The 15,259-nt window shown below is 44.0% G+C and overlaps 1 protein-coding gene and 2 non-coding genes across 6 annotated transcripts; all 3 read left to right on the forward strand.

The window, feature by feature from the left end:
• The first annotated feature begins 6,257 nt into the window (after positions 1–6,257).
• LOC138664984 (uncharacterized) lies at positions 6,258–14,992 on the forward strand. Of its 4 annotated transcripts, none has more exons than XM_069752094.1 (6): positions 6,291–6,364; positions 7,716–7,827; positions 10,394–10,438; positions 10,631–10,679; positions 10,987–11,040; positions 13,389–14,992. In XM_069752094.1, the coding sequence occupies exon 6, from the start codon at positions 13,465–13,467 to the stop codon at positions 14,245–14,247; it is 783 nt and encodes a 260-aa protein (XP_069608195.1). In that variant the 5' UTR covers positions 6,291–6,364; positions 7,716–7,827; positions 10,394–10,438; positions 10,631–10,679; positions 10,987–11,040; positions 13,389–13,464; the 3' UTR covers positions 14,248–14,992. The 4 variants fall into 4 exon arrangements, with proteins under 4 accessions (XP_069608193.1, XP_069608197.1, XP_069608195.1 ...); XM_069752095.1 differs by having other exon boundaries at positions 6,307–6,322; XM_069752092.1 differs by lacking the exon at positions 7,716–7,827 and having other exon boundaries at positions 6,258–6,364.
• LOC138668340 (small nucleolar RNA SNORD65) lies at positions 10,488–10,558 on the forward strand. The gene has a single exon (XR_011319166.1). It is a non-coding gene; the product is annotated as a small nucleolar RNA SNORD65 (small nucleolar RNA).
• LOC138668327 (small nucleolar RNA SNORD49) lies at positions 10,842–10,912 on the forward strand. Its single transcript, XR_011319153.1, has one exon. It is a non-coding gene; the product is annotated as a small nucleolar RNA SNORD49 (small nucleolar RNA).
• Positions 14,993–15,259: the final 267 nt, after the last annotated feature.

Here is a 15,259-nt window from a genome sequence, read left to right on the forward strand (position 1 = left end):
CAGCTACCCTCACCTGGTTTAGCCCGCCTGCCGAGGCGGTGTTCCGGGGTGTACCCACTGCCGCATGCTAGCAGCCACTTGGAGGTACAGGTGAGAGTTGAGCATCAGATGAGGACCGAAGATGGAAGAGCTGTCCAGGAAGGACACGGCAAGCACTCCACCAGATGTGCTACCTCTATCTAGATACCCCATGCCCTAATATGGGGGCAATGACAACCCACAGAAAATGTCCCCTACAATGAAGAATTCAATATGGTGTTGCTCCTAGGATGCAATCAATCTGAGCCATGTTATGCAATATGCATGACTATGTTAATATCACAGTACCATATAAACCCAAAATAAGGCCGGAGTCACACTAGTCTGTAATACGGACGAATGCTATACGATAACAAAATTGCATAAAACTCGGACCAATGTTAATCTATGGGGCAGCTTCCATCATCCGTTTTTTTCTCATCCGTATTATGCTTGCGAGTGAAATCGCAGCATGCTGCGATTGTCCGCTTATCTCTGCTGAGAAACGCCAATGCAAGTCTATGGGTGTGAGAAAAAAATCGCACAGCACACGGACCAACAGTGTGCCTTGTGAGAAATTCTCAGGCATTGGGCAGGTGACAGGAAAGGCTCAGCCATTATTTGCTCATTTTGCAAGTGTGTGAGAAAATCTCACCATACGGATGACACACATAGTAACATAGTAACATAGTAAGGCCGAAAAAAGACATGTGTCCATCCAGTTCAGCCTATATTCCATCATAATAAATCCCCAGATCTATGTCCTTCTACAGAACCTAATAATTGTATGATACAATATTGTTCTGCTCCACGGATACTTTATAGAGAAAAAAACGCATTCTCGCATTCAGCATCAGACTGGAGCACCTTGGGCCCACCAGAGAGAATCATTCTTGGGGCCCACTATGTAGCTACATAGAAATAGATGCAAGACCATTACACTAATATCAGGGTATAATATAAGGTAGTACACGTCTTAATTATGTAGCAGGGGTTGGCGTAGCCCCCTCATAGAATATAAAGTAGCCCCCTCATAGGGTACAATGTTTCCTCCTCTTAGTAGATAAAGTAGCCCCCTCACAGAATATAATGCAGCCCCCTATAGAATATAATGTAGCCCCCCCCATAGAATGTAATGCAACCAGACTCAGAGTATAATGCAGCCCCCCATAAGGTATAATGTAGCCCCCTTACAGTATAGTGTAACCCCCTTATAGGTATAATGCAGCCATAGGGTATTATGCTGTCCCCCCTCTTAGGGTATCACGCTGCCCCCTCTCATAGGGTATCACGCTGCCCCCCCTCTTAGGGTATCACGCTGCCCCCTCTCATAGGGTATCACGCTGCCCCCTCTCATAGGGTATCATGCAGCTCACCCTCATAGGGCATCATACAGCTCCCCCCATAGGGTATCATGCAGTTCACCCTCCCCATAAGGTATCAGGCAGCTAACTCCCCTCATAGGGCATCATGAAGCTCACTCCCCCCATAGGGCATCATGCAGCTCACTCCCCCCATAGGGTATCAGGCAGCTCACTCCCCCCATAGGGCATCATGCAGCTCATTCCTCCCATAGGGTATCAGGCAGCTCACTCCCCCCATAGGGTATCAGGCAGCTCACTCCCCCCATAAGGTATCATGCAGCTCACTCCCCCCATAGGGCATCATGCAGCTCACTCCCCCATAGGGTATCATGCAGCTCACTCCCCCCATAGGGTATCATGCAGCTCACTCCCCCCATAGGGTATCATGCAGCTCACTCCCCTCATAGGGCATCATGCAGCTCACTCCCCCATAGGGTATCAGGCAGCTCACTCCCCCCATAGGGTATCATGCAGCTCACTCCCCCCATAGGGCATCATGCAGCTCACTCCCCCCCATAGGGTATCATGCAGCTCATTCCCCCTATAGGGTATCATGCAGCTCACTCCCCCCATAGGGTATCATGCAGCTCACTCCCCCCATAGGGTATCATGCAGCTCACTCCCCCCATAGGGTATCATGCAGCTCACTCCCCCCATAGGGTATCATGCAGCTCATTCCCCCCATAAGGTATCATGCAGCTCACTCCCCCCATAGGGTATCATGCAGCTCACTCCCCCCATAGGGTATCATGCAGCTCACTCCCCCCATAGGGTATCATGCAGCTCACTCCCCCCATAGGGTATCATGCAGCTCACTCCCCCCATAGGGCATCATGCAGCTCACTCCCCCATAGGGTATCAGGCAGCTCACTCCCCCCATAGGGTATCATGCAGCTCACTCCCCCCATAGGGCATCATGCAGCTCACTCCCCCCCATAGGGTATCATGCAGCTCACTCCCCCCATAGGGTCAGGAGCTGCGCTGCTGTGGGCCTCACACACAGCAGGTACGCGATGAAGGAAGCGTGAATATTCATTTCACTTTAGCAGCGGGGACAGGCTTAGGCTTCCTGTCTCCCGCTGCTGCTCCGCTGGTACCGGGTGCCCCATAGCAGCTGCGTGGTGTGCGCTATTTGCGACACCCAACTGGCTGGGGGCCCCTGGAGCAGCAGAGGCCCTAGGCAGCTGCTGGCACTGTATGCCAGCAGTTGTCAGGGCCTGGGCCCACCGGAGAATCCTCCGGTTCTCGGGTGGGCCAGTCCGACCCTGCTCGCATTGCACACAGATGACATACGGATCACCATACGGAGAACATTTGTGCGATTTTCAGCAGTCAAAATCGGACAGATTTTTTATGCATTGTGTGTGACTCCAGCCTAAGGTGCATAATTCTAGCGCAAAACATACTAGCAAAAAAGGGAGCAAGTCAGTTAGAAGAAGCGGAACGTAGTTACCCAGACTTGCGGTGCTGCGCCCCCTGCTGGTATAACCTCAGATGAACTCGAGCGTGAGAAAATATTCAGAAAAATTCCCACGCTAGAGTTCATCTGAGTTTATACCAGCAGGAAGTGCAGCACTGCAAGTCTGGGTAGCTACGTTCCGCTGCTTCCCATTCATTCCCCAGTTTTTACAGACAGGGGTGGCTGCATTAGCAGGCTCCTGCTTGTACAATTATTTAACCCCTTCAGATGGATTTACAGCGTGGGACATGACTGTAACAGCGGAAAGGTATGGGATATTGTTGTTTTTTTATTTTTCCTTTTTTACAGAACGAGGGTCGTCATTTGGATTGAGAGTATAATAAACTATTAGAACAACCTGTGTCTTTATTCCAATAAAATACTTTTTTCCTAATGTGTGTGTGTGTTTTATTAACCATTTACTACTATTGGATTAATAATGGATAGGTGTCTTATTGACACCTATCCATTATTAACCAGGGTTAATGTCACCTTACAATAGCAAGGTGGCATTAACCCTTTATTACCCCATATCCCACCACTACTCGGGAGAGGGAAGAAAGTGGCTAAGTGCTAGAATAGGCGCATCTTACAGATGTGTCTTTTCTGGGGTGGCTGCGGGCAGATGTTTTTAGCTGGGGGGGGAGGGGGGGGGAGCCAATATCCATGGTCCCTCTCTAGGCTATTAATATCTGCCCTCAGTCACTGGCTTTCCCACTCTGGCGGAGAAAATTGCACGGGAGCCCACATCAATTTTTTCCATTATTTAACCCTTTATTTTAACAGCTAGAGCCCCCAAATTTTACACACATACACTTGGAACATTATTAGTGAGGAATATGTAAAAAAATAAGGGATATGAAATGGTTTACTGTATGTAAACCATGTCTCATATCATGTCGGGTTTGATAAGGAGATAGCAAAAGCCGGCAAATGAATTACGGCTTTTCTGCTATCTAGCGCTGTATGAAATATAAATACGGTATATATATATATATATATATGTGTCTCAATATATATACAAATATATCCCTATACTATGTGTAGATATTTATTTGATATATTCTACTCTATCCTGTCAGTGTGATTTTACTGTACACTGCAATGAATTACCGGCGTTTCTATAGAACACCGCTGCGTATTTCTCGCAAGTCACACGCATGGTCCGTGTGTAATCCGTATTTTTCTCGCCCCCATAGACTTTCATTGGTGGATTTTTTGCGCAATATGCTGACAAATGCAGCATGCTGCGATTTTCTACGTCCGTAAAATACGGCTGCGAAATATACGGCAGATAGGAGCTGCCCCATAGAGAATCATTGGTCTGTCTGCAATGCGTAGTTTTTGCACCTCTCATACGTCCGTAAAACTCTCTAGTATGACGCCGGCCTTAGTCTCCACAAATCGCTCAGCAAAACATGGTGAAATGTTAAAAGCTTGGAGCACTATAATAAATTGGGCATTGTCCCTAGAGGGCTGAGGGTTAAGATCTTCCCAGCGTGGGAAGCAGACAGTGACTTCAAAAACATTTGGGAGGCTGGTCTTCTAAAATGTTCCTCTATCCTGATTAATCTGCTAATTGACCATGACTGCAGTCTTACGGGGAAATTAAAAGACAAGATCAAAGAGAAGGAAGCTGAATTACGTGCCTTTGATGAACAAGGTGTGGTTTTACCTTTCCAAAAACGTTTAAAAGAGACCATTGAAGCCTTTGAGAAGGATATTATACAAAAGAAAAAAGAGAAAGTTTTATACGTGATAAAGGGGATTTTGACAATCAGCAGATTTTTAAATGGACACATCATGGTAATGGACGGCTAAACAAGTTTGGTAGCCTGGACAAAAAGAAACCAACCCCCTCAATGATAGTTGGCGACTCTTCTACTAGCGATTTTTTTATCTTCAGGCACAAGCGACCAAGAAAGTGCAGTAGAAGAGGTCGCCGAAAACCAGCCCAATCAAAGGAAGAAGGGGCAGCACTACCAGACATGGTCTCCGACTCACACAGCAAGAGGAAGCAGCAATAACCAATGGTAACATCGCAGGTAATTTACAAATGAACTTCTGGACTCTTGGTATGGGGCCATATCGGTTTGAGGATTGGGTTTATCTATTTACTTTCGGTTCCCTCTCCTCTTGTCGCTCTCCATTCGTCTAACTGACTTGCTCCCTTTTTTTGCTAGTATGTTTTGCGCTAGAATTATGCACTTTATTTTGGGTTTATATGGTACTGTGATATTAACATAGTCATGCATATTGCATAATATGGCTCAGATTGATTGCATCCTAGGAGCAACACCATATGGATTTCTTCATTGTAGGGGACATTTTCTGTGGGCTGTCATTGCCCCCATATTAGGACATGACATTTGTATAGGTGTGTATTGCATGTTTGCAATTTTTAAGTGTTTTTAACTTTTTTTGTGTTTTGTCCTTCATGTACTTTTTGATGTCTGCCAATAAAGTATTGTATTTTTTATGTACTGAGGTGTCCCCATATATGTGGGCATCTTTTTCTTGCTCATTGTCATGACCCTAACAATACTGTAACATGCTAGGGATATTTCCTCCAGAAAATCTGAGCAGATAATGGTCAGCGCGTCGGACCTGTGTGAACTTACCCAATGAAAAATTCCAAGTTACTCCAAGAAGGAGATCGGAGGAGAACGACGGGAACATTACCTTTAATATTGGGCGGGGGGAGACAGCAGCAAAGGATCAGTGATACAGATGCTGGACTCCATTATGCCTTTATCTCTCTGTAGGAGGGTAATCGTCCATTTAATTTCTAATTAACTGCCGGCTTAATGGCGCAATAATATGCAAAGCCTGAAATCTCATTATCTCTGCACGTCAGCGGCTCAGCATTTCCAGCCTCTAATGGATCTTCTTCATGCCATCACCAATACTTCACTTCATGGCAGACCCCGCCATGGCACACCCTGTCACACAGGTGACATTTCCCAACGCACCAATGTACAGCAACATTCACTTATTACCATATTTATATTGTTTTACTCATATATAGATAAAGGTCGCCACTTATTTGCACATTTATATTATTTTACTAAACGCGCCACTTAGTGGTCACTCCGCCACATTACAAGGTCCAGATATAGTTAAACAGTGCCACTTAGTGGCCACTCTGCGGCATGACGATGCTCATATATCGCTAAACAGCGCCACCTAGTGGCCATTCTGCAGCATCATCCGTTATCTTAAGGAGAGGAATTAAAACGATTACATTTTCGTCAAATTCATTCACAGGTGTAAAAAATAAGGCGGGTTTACCTCATGTCATCACTTACCAGAATGATATTGAATTTTGGAGCTCCTTTACAGAAGTGAGTATGCGCCCTAGCCCACTAAGAACTACAGTTCCCGAAAGGCTGTGTGTGTAGCATCGCGATACCTGCAGACGCGATTTACATGCTATAAAACTTTGCTTTACGACTTTGTCTTGAGCAGCCGAGGAGGAGAGGTGGGGAGCGCGTTGTAGGCAGTGTGGGGCCATCCTAGCCAGGTGGGCATTGGAGGGGGTCTGTCCTATACTGACTGCAGAGCCCCCGTAGGCAGTGTACATCAGTCCGGTCCCGGTTGCTCTTGTGAGGCCTTCCGGTAACTGCACTCTAGACGGCTCCCTGAGGAGGTGACTGGAAGTCTGAGGGTCTCTCTCCAATCTAGAGCGTTCAGTGAGGAGGGGATTCTAGAAAGGGGTGGAATGGAGGGTCTGCAGTGAGGGGCCCGGGGTCGTAGTGATGAGGCCCAGGAATAAATATTACATGACTTTTTATTTACTTTTTAATGAGCATAAATTCACCAGCTTTATAAATGCAATAACTTCACACTTTAATGATTCTGAGCCGGGTATTTCTTAAATGAGTTTTCCCACAATCGAAAGTTAATTCTAATCAATAGATCCTGGAATAATAATTTTCCGAATTGGATGTGTTTAAAGGGGAAATCACAAGTATACAGGCAGGACCGCATGGTGGTGTAGATGATTCTTTCTTTGAAGTAAATCATTGTTTAATAGAGGCAGGGCCGTTTTTTATCTTCCGGTATGTACCCACGATCAGTAATTGCTGCGAGTCTGACGCTACGTATTTATGCACCGTCAAACCCGCAGCAGCCAGATGTTACAGCATAGTGGATGGGATTTCCCGAAATCCCATGTCCGCTATACGATTATGTGCAGAGACGGACATGCGGCGCGTCTTTCAGTGATAACATGCGGATTTACTTGTGTTCAATAGACAGCAGCGAGAATACGCTGCGTCCAAAGTGCGGCAACTTCCGGACCATGGGCACATATCTTTACAGAAAGAATCCGCTGTGATCCCATGCTGTCCTGCCTGTATACTGTTTTTCGTCCTCCCCTGCCCAGGAGCTGTGGTATGATCAGACCATGTCCCTGTACGGTCAGACACAGCCATTACACAGTACACAGCAGGGGCACATTTATAAGATTATCTCAGCACAGGAACATTTTATTTATAACACATCCAATGGTGGAAGTTATTATTCCAAGATCTGTTGATTAAAGTGAACTTTTGTTTATGAGAAAACCCCTTAAGTTTTTAATAAAGTGAACGACAAAACTTGTATGTGATTTTTTTTTTTTTTTTTTTTTTTTTTATACACTTTTTTTATGTATTTCAATAGGGCCAACAAATTCTCTCTTTTTATTTTTGGATTAATAAAATGTATTACTTTTGTAATCTAAAAAAAATTACACGTTTCTGATTGATCAGTTTTGCCTGAATTCGACTTTTATTATTTGCGTTGCTTATAAAACGCCATCATATTCCGCAGCTTTACAGACATCCGCATCACTGTCCCCGTTGGGGCTCACAATCTGAATTCTCTATCAGTATGTCTTTATAGTGTGGGAAGAAACAAGAGAACCCGGAGGAAACCCAGGCAAACAAGGGGAGAACATACAAACTCCTTGCAGATGTTGGCTGTGGTGGGATTTGATCCCAGGTGAGTCATGGTAACTTGCAACTCAAAAGTGATGTGGAATACGTTTGTCGTAATCTATGCCACTTTTGTGTGCCTCTCCCTGCAAGGCTGTGCCCACTTTTCAAAATGATGGTGCTGGCTAACACTTGTGTACTTACAGGAAAAGTCGAATCCTATCAAAACTGAACCATCAAGGTTATGTGTAGTTTTTTTTTATATTCTAAAAAACAAAAATGCACCAAGTAGCACCCCTTTCTCCTGCTAACACTTCATTAAGACAGGCATGCAAAATACTAGTTTTCATGAATCAGGGCTGTAATCTTGTGTAACCCTTTGCCCAGAAATAATGAAAGTCCATTCTAGCTGTCTCGCTACAGTTATGACTTGATCGGAGTTGCTGCATGGAGGTTTGTGATTTCTGTGCAGCCAACCCATGTGTATGGGGGCTTCCCGGCTCTCAATTTTTGTTAGGGGAGGGAAGCATCCTGCGTTTTGGAATTCCAATGGTTGAACCTCTCTGAAGATGAGCCCTGGAGTTTGCATTCTAGTAGAAAGCGCAAGAACGTTTGACAAAGTTCTCCTGTGTATGTTGTAGTCAGGAGAGATAGCAATTGTTTGGCTGATGACTAATGTGTTTGAGGGGCTTAAAGGGATTCAGTCTGCATAGAATGACTGTTCAAAACAAGTAGAGGCACTTGGTTAGTCATGGGGCAGCCAAACATTTATAGGGTCTCTTGTCAGCACAGAATGTTTTTCAAACTAAAGTCCTGCCGCTCGGTATTTCATGGCGTGGCCAATCATTTAACTACACCTTCCCAACTGCTGTGTTTTCCCCAGTCTCCACCCCTCTTATTTGACAGCTCTAGGTTCATTGAGCCAGAGAAGGGAGGAGATAGAGGGAAAATAAGTAGATGAGAAGATGAAGGTAAATGCTTAGCCCCACCATGAAGCAGAGTTGCGAGACTTACCGTAGTTTGAACAGCTAGTCTGTGCTGATAGAGTCCCTTTTAAAGGAGTTATGCAGTGAAAACACTGGGATAAGTGACCTGTGAGCATCTGTCCGCTGGGACCTGCACTGATCGGCAAATTGGGGAATTTTTATTCCCATTACAAAATGGAACATCTGGATGCCCAACCGCTGCTCCATTTGTTCTCAGTGGGGCTGCTGGAAAAGGCAGACAACTTGTCAGTGCCATAGGGCAAGAGTGGAGCTCAGATTGAACATGTGCACTGCTGCTTAATTTTAAGTGATTGAATTTGCTGATCAGTCCAGGATCCAGCTGTCGGACTCCCACCGATCAGCAAGGTATGACACCTGTCCTGTGGATAGGTGATTAAAAGGGTTGTCTGAGGAAAACCAGTTCTCTATTCTTGCTTGGAAAGCGTTGTTCTAAGATATTTTTCCCCTCCAAAATAGTGAGATCTTAGTATTATGTATACTGGGACTGGCAATTAATTTTCACGAGGGGGCCACATGAGACTGACTGTTGCAGATGACTGGAAATTCAAAGCACATAAAGTTGGTACTTAGGAATGAGGGAAGTTAAAGTGCATATGCATTTGAGTCAAAAAATCATTTAGTAAAATACATGGTCCATAGTACATATAATAATTACCCAATTCTACCAAAAAGCAAAAAAAACAAACCTGCTCCCCGACGCCCGTTTTGCACACCGCTTCCTCAGGAGGAACGAGGACTCTATCCTGATGGATGCCTATTCCATTCCATACTGCTGCCATAATCGCAGTAGTTTGAGAGAAGGCAAAGGCTTCATAAGTGTTTCATAGGAATTACAAGAAAGATGAATCCATTGTCTTCCTTTTTGGCTGTGGACAGAAGAGAAGTGAACCTACATCCTGATGGATGCCCATTCTGTTTTTTATTTTTTTTTATTTTTTTAGGGTACCAGTAACCTCATGATTGCTGCCACTTTGCCTCCTGGTAACCCCTTATTCCCGATATCGGTGGTCTAGTGATTGCTTGGTCTGGTTTTAATAGTATACATAATTGGAGTGGTCACATACCGTTCCTTATACATCCTACCTGTTCCCTATATGACATGTTCCAATCCACATGTGTCCAATGTATTGTCTGTCAGTTCTTCTGGGTGAATGCGCTGGTTTACCTGTCATGTATAAAGCCGATGATGCCTTGTTATTTCTGTCTGAAATAATAAGGGACACTGTACTTACTGAGGCTTTTCTTGGGATTATTAGTAGTGATGAGCGAATATACTCGTTACTTGAGATTTCCCGAGCATGCTAGGGGGTCCTCCGAGTATTTTTTAGTGCTCGGAGATTTAGTTTTTCTTGCCGCAGCTGAATGATTTACATCTGTTAGCCAGCATAAGTACATGTGGGGGTTGCCTGGTTGCTAGGGAATCTCCACATGTAATCAAGCTGGCTAACAGATGTAAATCATTCAGCTGAGGTGATGAAAACTAAATCTCCGAGCACTAAAAAAATACTCTGAGGACCCCTGAGCATGCTCGAGAAATCTCGAGTAACGAGTATATTCGCTCATCACTAATTATTAGCAGTTTCCCACCCGAGGGCATATAGACTAATTCTCCTGAATCTCTTGCAGGTGTCCATTGTAGGATAAGGCTGCCATGACTTAATGCTGCCAAAGGTAAGGTCATAGCTTATATTTCTTGTACATGTCTGCTGCCAGTGTCCTGCCATGATGAGATTAACCTATAAATAGCTGGAATTACCGTCAGACTGTAGGTGGTGACAGGTTTCTCTGAGCATGCGCTGTATGTGGTGATTAATGCTATGGACGTGCTGTATAATGTGATAATTGGGCTCTTGTATCTTTCAGGCATGAGTGCATTGGTTTGGGGGAAAAGCCAGAAGTGCAGAACTGGAAGGTAACTTTCAATTTCATTGTCTACAATGATCACCCATACTGCTTGGCCTCTAGACTGTGATTAGATGGCTGTATTATGGATTTGCTTTATGGCCGCATATATGTTTGGTACCTGCTCGATTTAATAATATGATATGACCTTCTTAGTTCCTGTTGGTTGATGGCACATGATGAAACCAGGAAATAGGAAGTGCCGTCAGATGTGATAACTGATGGGGAACATTCCTGCTGATTGCCACAATTTATGTGCTTCTAGAGGCTTGTGGTGGTATGTTATAATATCTTACCTTTTTATACTTCCTTCCTAGTATCCCCTACCTTTTTGGTATTCCCAGATGCAACAAGATGTACATGGAGGTCAGGTAAGCACGACTGTGGGTCTATATGCAGTTTGGAGAGCCTGTGATGTTACGTTATCCCTGTCTGACGTGTTACACATGAAGACATTCAATAACTGAGGCCGCTCATCATACTTTTCAAGTTGCTATTATCTAATATATAATTGCCTAGAATACTACTTCCTGCAATTTGTGCCAACTTCCGTGGCTTTATCCGGAGCTAATGTCCGGAGATAAGTGATGTCAACAGTGTCCAGTGTCTGATTGGTTGCCGCCTGCTGCAAGCGACCAATCAGAAACGTGCCGTACTGTGACACACTCCGCCCGCCATTTTGGTGTGATTTTTGAATTTTTACCTCACAGCAAGTTTCTACTGCGTGAAGGCGGGCCCAGTGACGTTGCTCTTCAAGCTCCTGCCGAATTTCGTCAAAAAAATGATAATACCATTTACCAAAACTATATATATTTAGTTGTGAAGTGGTTCAATGACATTTTCACACCAATTTTGAACTTTTGTTTGGTGTTTTCTCCATATACTGCCTATTATTTTTGTTCTTTCTTACTATTATTTATTAATTGTATTATTCTTACATTTGAATAAATAAAGTATATATGGATTCTAGACTCCCGATTCTTTAGAATCGGGCTGCCATCTAGTAAGATATAAGTACACTTGACCTTTGACTGGTTCCCTTTAGCGGTCCTACTCTGAATGTCCTGCATGCATAGCTAAAGGGAACCTGTCACCAGAAATAATGCTATTAAGCTGCAGATATGCGGTTAATCAGCAGGTTAACAGCGTTATTATCCTGTCCAGTGTCTGCACGCAGCCAAATGCAGGGTGGAAAAAATGAACTTTATTCTCCCGCCAGCATTCTGTTTCAGTCACCAATCTGAGAATAGAGTGGCCGCTGTAACCGCACCACTGACTCTGACTGACACTGCCTTTACATTGAGGCCATCTGTCAGTCAGGGCTGGGGGCACAGTTACAGCGGCCATTCTGTAGTCTCAGAGAGGTGACTGAACCAGCGCCGCCCCCATGACTGACAGATGGCCTCAATGTAAAGCCAGTCAAAGTCGGGGGTGCAGTTACAGCGGCCATTCTGTAGTCTCAGAGCGGTGACTGAACCAGCGCCGCCCCCATGACGGAAGCCAAGTTCTGGCAGGGAGAATAAAGTTCATTTTCTTACTGCATTTGGCTGCGTGCAAGCATCGGACAGCTTAGTAATGCTATTAATCTGCAGAATAACCCCATATCTGTAAGTTAATAGTGTTATATATGGTGACCGGTTCCCTTTAAAGTACTTATTAGGACAATCCAGCTTCTGAGACCCCCTTTAAATTGCTGTTTTTACAACAGTAGCTGCAGTTGCTAGCATTAATAGTGACCCTGAGTCCAAGAGATGCTTATTGGTTCTAGACCATAGTTTAGACTCCTGCATGGTGACTGGCCTTTTGCTGTAGGACTAATTAGAAAGTTTCTATGATAAGGTCACCCATTACCCTCTAAGGGTATGAGCACACTTTCAGTATTTGCAGTAGATTTTTTTTGGCAGCAAAATACAGTGGTATTCAGGAGCAGGTGTAAACCGCTGCGGAATCTGCACAAAGAATTGACATGCTGCGGAAAATACAATGCAGTGTTTCCGCCCTATATTTTCCGCAGCATGTGCACTGCGGATTTCGTTTTCCATACGTTTACATGGTACTGTAAACTCATGGAAAACTGCTGCGAATCTGCAGCGCCCAATCCACTGCGGATCCGCAGCAAAATCCGCAACGTGTGCACATAGCCTAAAGGTTCACATCTGCAAGGGGAAAAATAAGCAGCATGAGACTTAAAGGGGTATTCCCAGATCCTTTGTGGTAGGTGTAATAATATTAGCAAATGGCTTCAATTACACATGTAGTATAGTTTTTCTGATTCTCTGTCTCTTTCCTCCTGTACAGACATTGCAGAATGTTGGGTATCCATGTTTACGACCACTAGCAACTAGCTAACTGTCACTATATCAGTGGTCGTAATCGTGGATACCTAAGGTCCTGCAATGACCGACACATGAGGAAAGAGACATAGAGAATCAGATAAACTATGCTACAATTCTGATTGGAGGTATTTGCTAATATTATTTTTACACTTAAAACTTATTGGGATCCGGAGGTTAGAGATGGGAATAATCCCTGAATAATTCTCATTCACTTTGGTACCATAAACCTGAATTTTGTTCACAGCAGAAGCATGCAGAAAACACAAGCTGACTTTTTTTTACTATGACATATTTCACCTTTCTGCAGATTTATTTTGTAACAGTTTGTTTTCAGTCTTTGAAAAGTGGTTTTATGTTCAATTAACAAACTCCTTTCTTCCTAGATAAGAACTTCCTAGCAGTCATCATTGCTGCAGGTGTGACATTATCATTTGGAAGCTGTTGCTGTGAACCCAGAACATGCGGTCAAAGGAACTCTCAATGGAAGTGAAACAGACCATCATTAGTCTGAGAAAAAAGAAATCCATCAGACAGATAGCAGAAATGTTAGATGTGGCCAAATCAACAGTTTCGTACGTTCTGCAAAAAAAAGAGCGCACTGGTGAGCTTGGGAACTCAAAAAGGCCTGGACGTCCGCGGAAGACAACAGGGTTGGATGATCTCAGAATCATTTCCATGGTGAAGGAAAACCCCTTAACAACTTCCACCCAAGTGAAGAAAACTCTCCAGGAAGTCGGTGTTTCAGTATCTAAGTCAACCATAAAGAGAAGACTTCATGAGGGCAAACACAGAGTGGTCACCGCAAGGAATAGAAAGGCCAGAGAAGACTTTGCCAAAACAATATCTAAAGGAGCCATCACAGTTCTGAAAGAGCATCCTCTGGACACAGAAGAGCAGCATCCTCTGGACACGGAAGAGCAGCATCCTCTGGACACGGAAGAGCAGCATCCTCTGGACACGGAAGAGCAGCATCCTCTGGGCACGGAAGAGCAGCATCCTCTGGGCACGGAAGAGCAGCATCCTCTGGGCACGGAAGAGCAGCATCCTCTGGGCACGGAAGAGCAGCGTCCTCTGGGCACGGAAGAGCAGCGTCCTCTGGACACGGAAGAGCAGCGTCCTCTGGACACGGAAGAGCAGCGTCCTCTGGACACGGAAGAGCATCATCCTCTGGACACGGAAGAGCAGTGTGATGGCATGGTCATACATGGCTTCCAGTGGCACTGGGTCCCTAGTATTTATTGATGATGTGACTGAAAACAGAAGCAGCGGAATGAATTTTGAAGTATACAGTGCGATACTTCTCAGTCTACTAAATGCAGCAAGGTTGATTGGACGACATCCACAGTACAGATGGGCAATGACCCAAACTTACTGTGAAAGCAATCCAGGAGTTATTTAAGGCAAAGAAGTGAAATGTTCTGCAATGACAATGTAACCCCATCAAGCAGCATTTCAGTTGTTTAAGACAAAACTTAAGACAGAAAGACCGACAAATAAGCAACAAATGAAGTCAGCTGCAGTAAAATCCTGGCAAAGTATCACAAAGGAGGAAACTCAGTGTTTGGTGACACCCATGGCTTCCAGACTTCAGGAAGTAATTGCCTGCAAAGGATTCTTTATAAAGTATTAAGAATGAACTTTTTATTTATGGTAAAGTTAATTTGTCCAATTACTTTTGTGTCCCTGAAATGAAGAGGCTTTGTAGAAAAATGGTAGCAATTTCTTTCAAATTTTTATAGGTTTTATAAATTTAATAGAGGTGAGGGGTAAAGGGTAAGGGAAAACAGGGTGGAGGGGGGCAAAAGGAAAAGAAAAGACAGGTATATATATATACACTACTGTAGCTTACTGAAACAGATTAAATGTAGCGCAATATTAAACCTGATACAACTGTTGCTTCAGTGGTAGCAATTTCTAAACGTTTCACATGATATTTTTGTTTAACCTCTTTAATTAAGTAAACTTGAAGGTCTACACTTCAATTGTATCTCAGTTTCATTTTAAATTCCTAATGGCAGCCTGCAGATTATGAAGATTCGGGCACTGTCCAAATATTTATGTACATTAAAACTGGCATTTTACTCAGATCAGTGTTGTGAAAAACCTTTGCCCAAATGTGACGTCCACAGGAATATTTGAAAAATCAGGTCAATTCTTTATGCAATATCAACGGAAAGTGGAAAAGTCGCTAATCACTAAAATTGCACTGATGAGTAATTTATTAGATGGTGTTGGGTATAGCATGGCGTAATGC

Source organism: Ranitomeya imitator, chromosome 2, assembly GCF_032444005.1.
Source record: "Ranitomeya imitator isolate aRanImi1 chromosome 2, aRanImi1.pri, whole genome shotgun sequence".
Taxonomy (NCBI): Eukaryota; Metazoa; Chordata; class Amphibia; order Anura; family Dendrobatidae; genus Ranitomeya; species Ranitomeya imitator.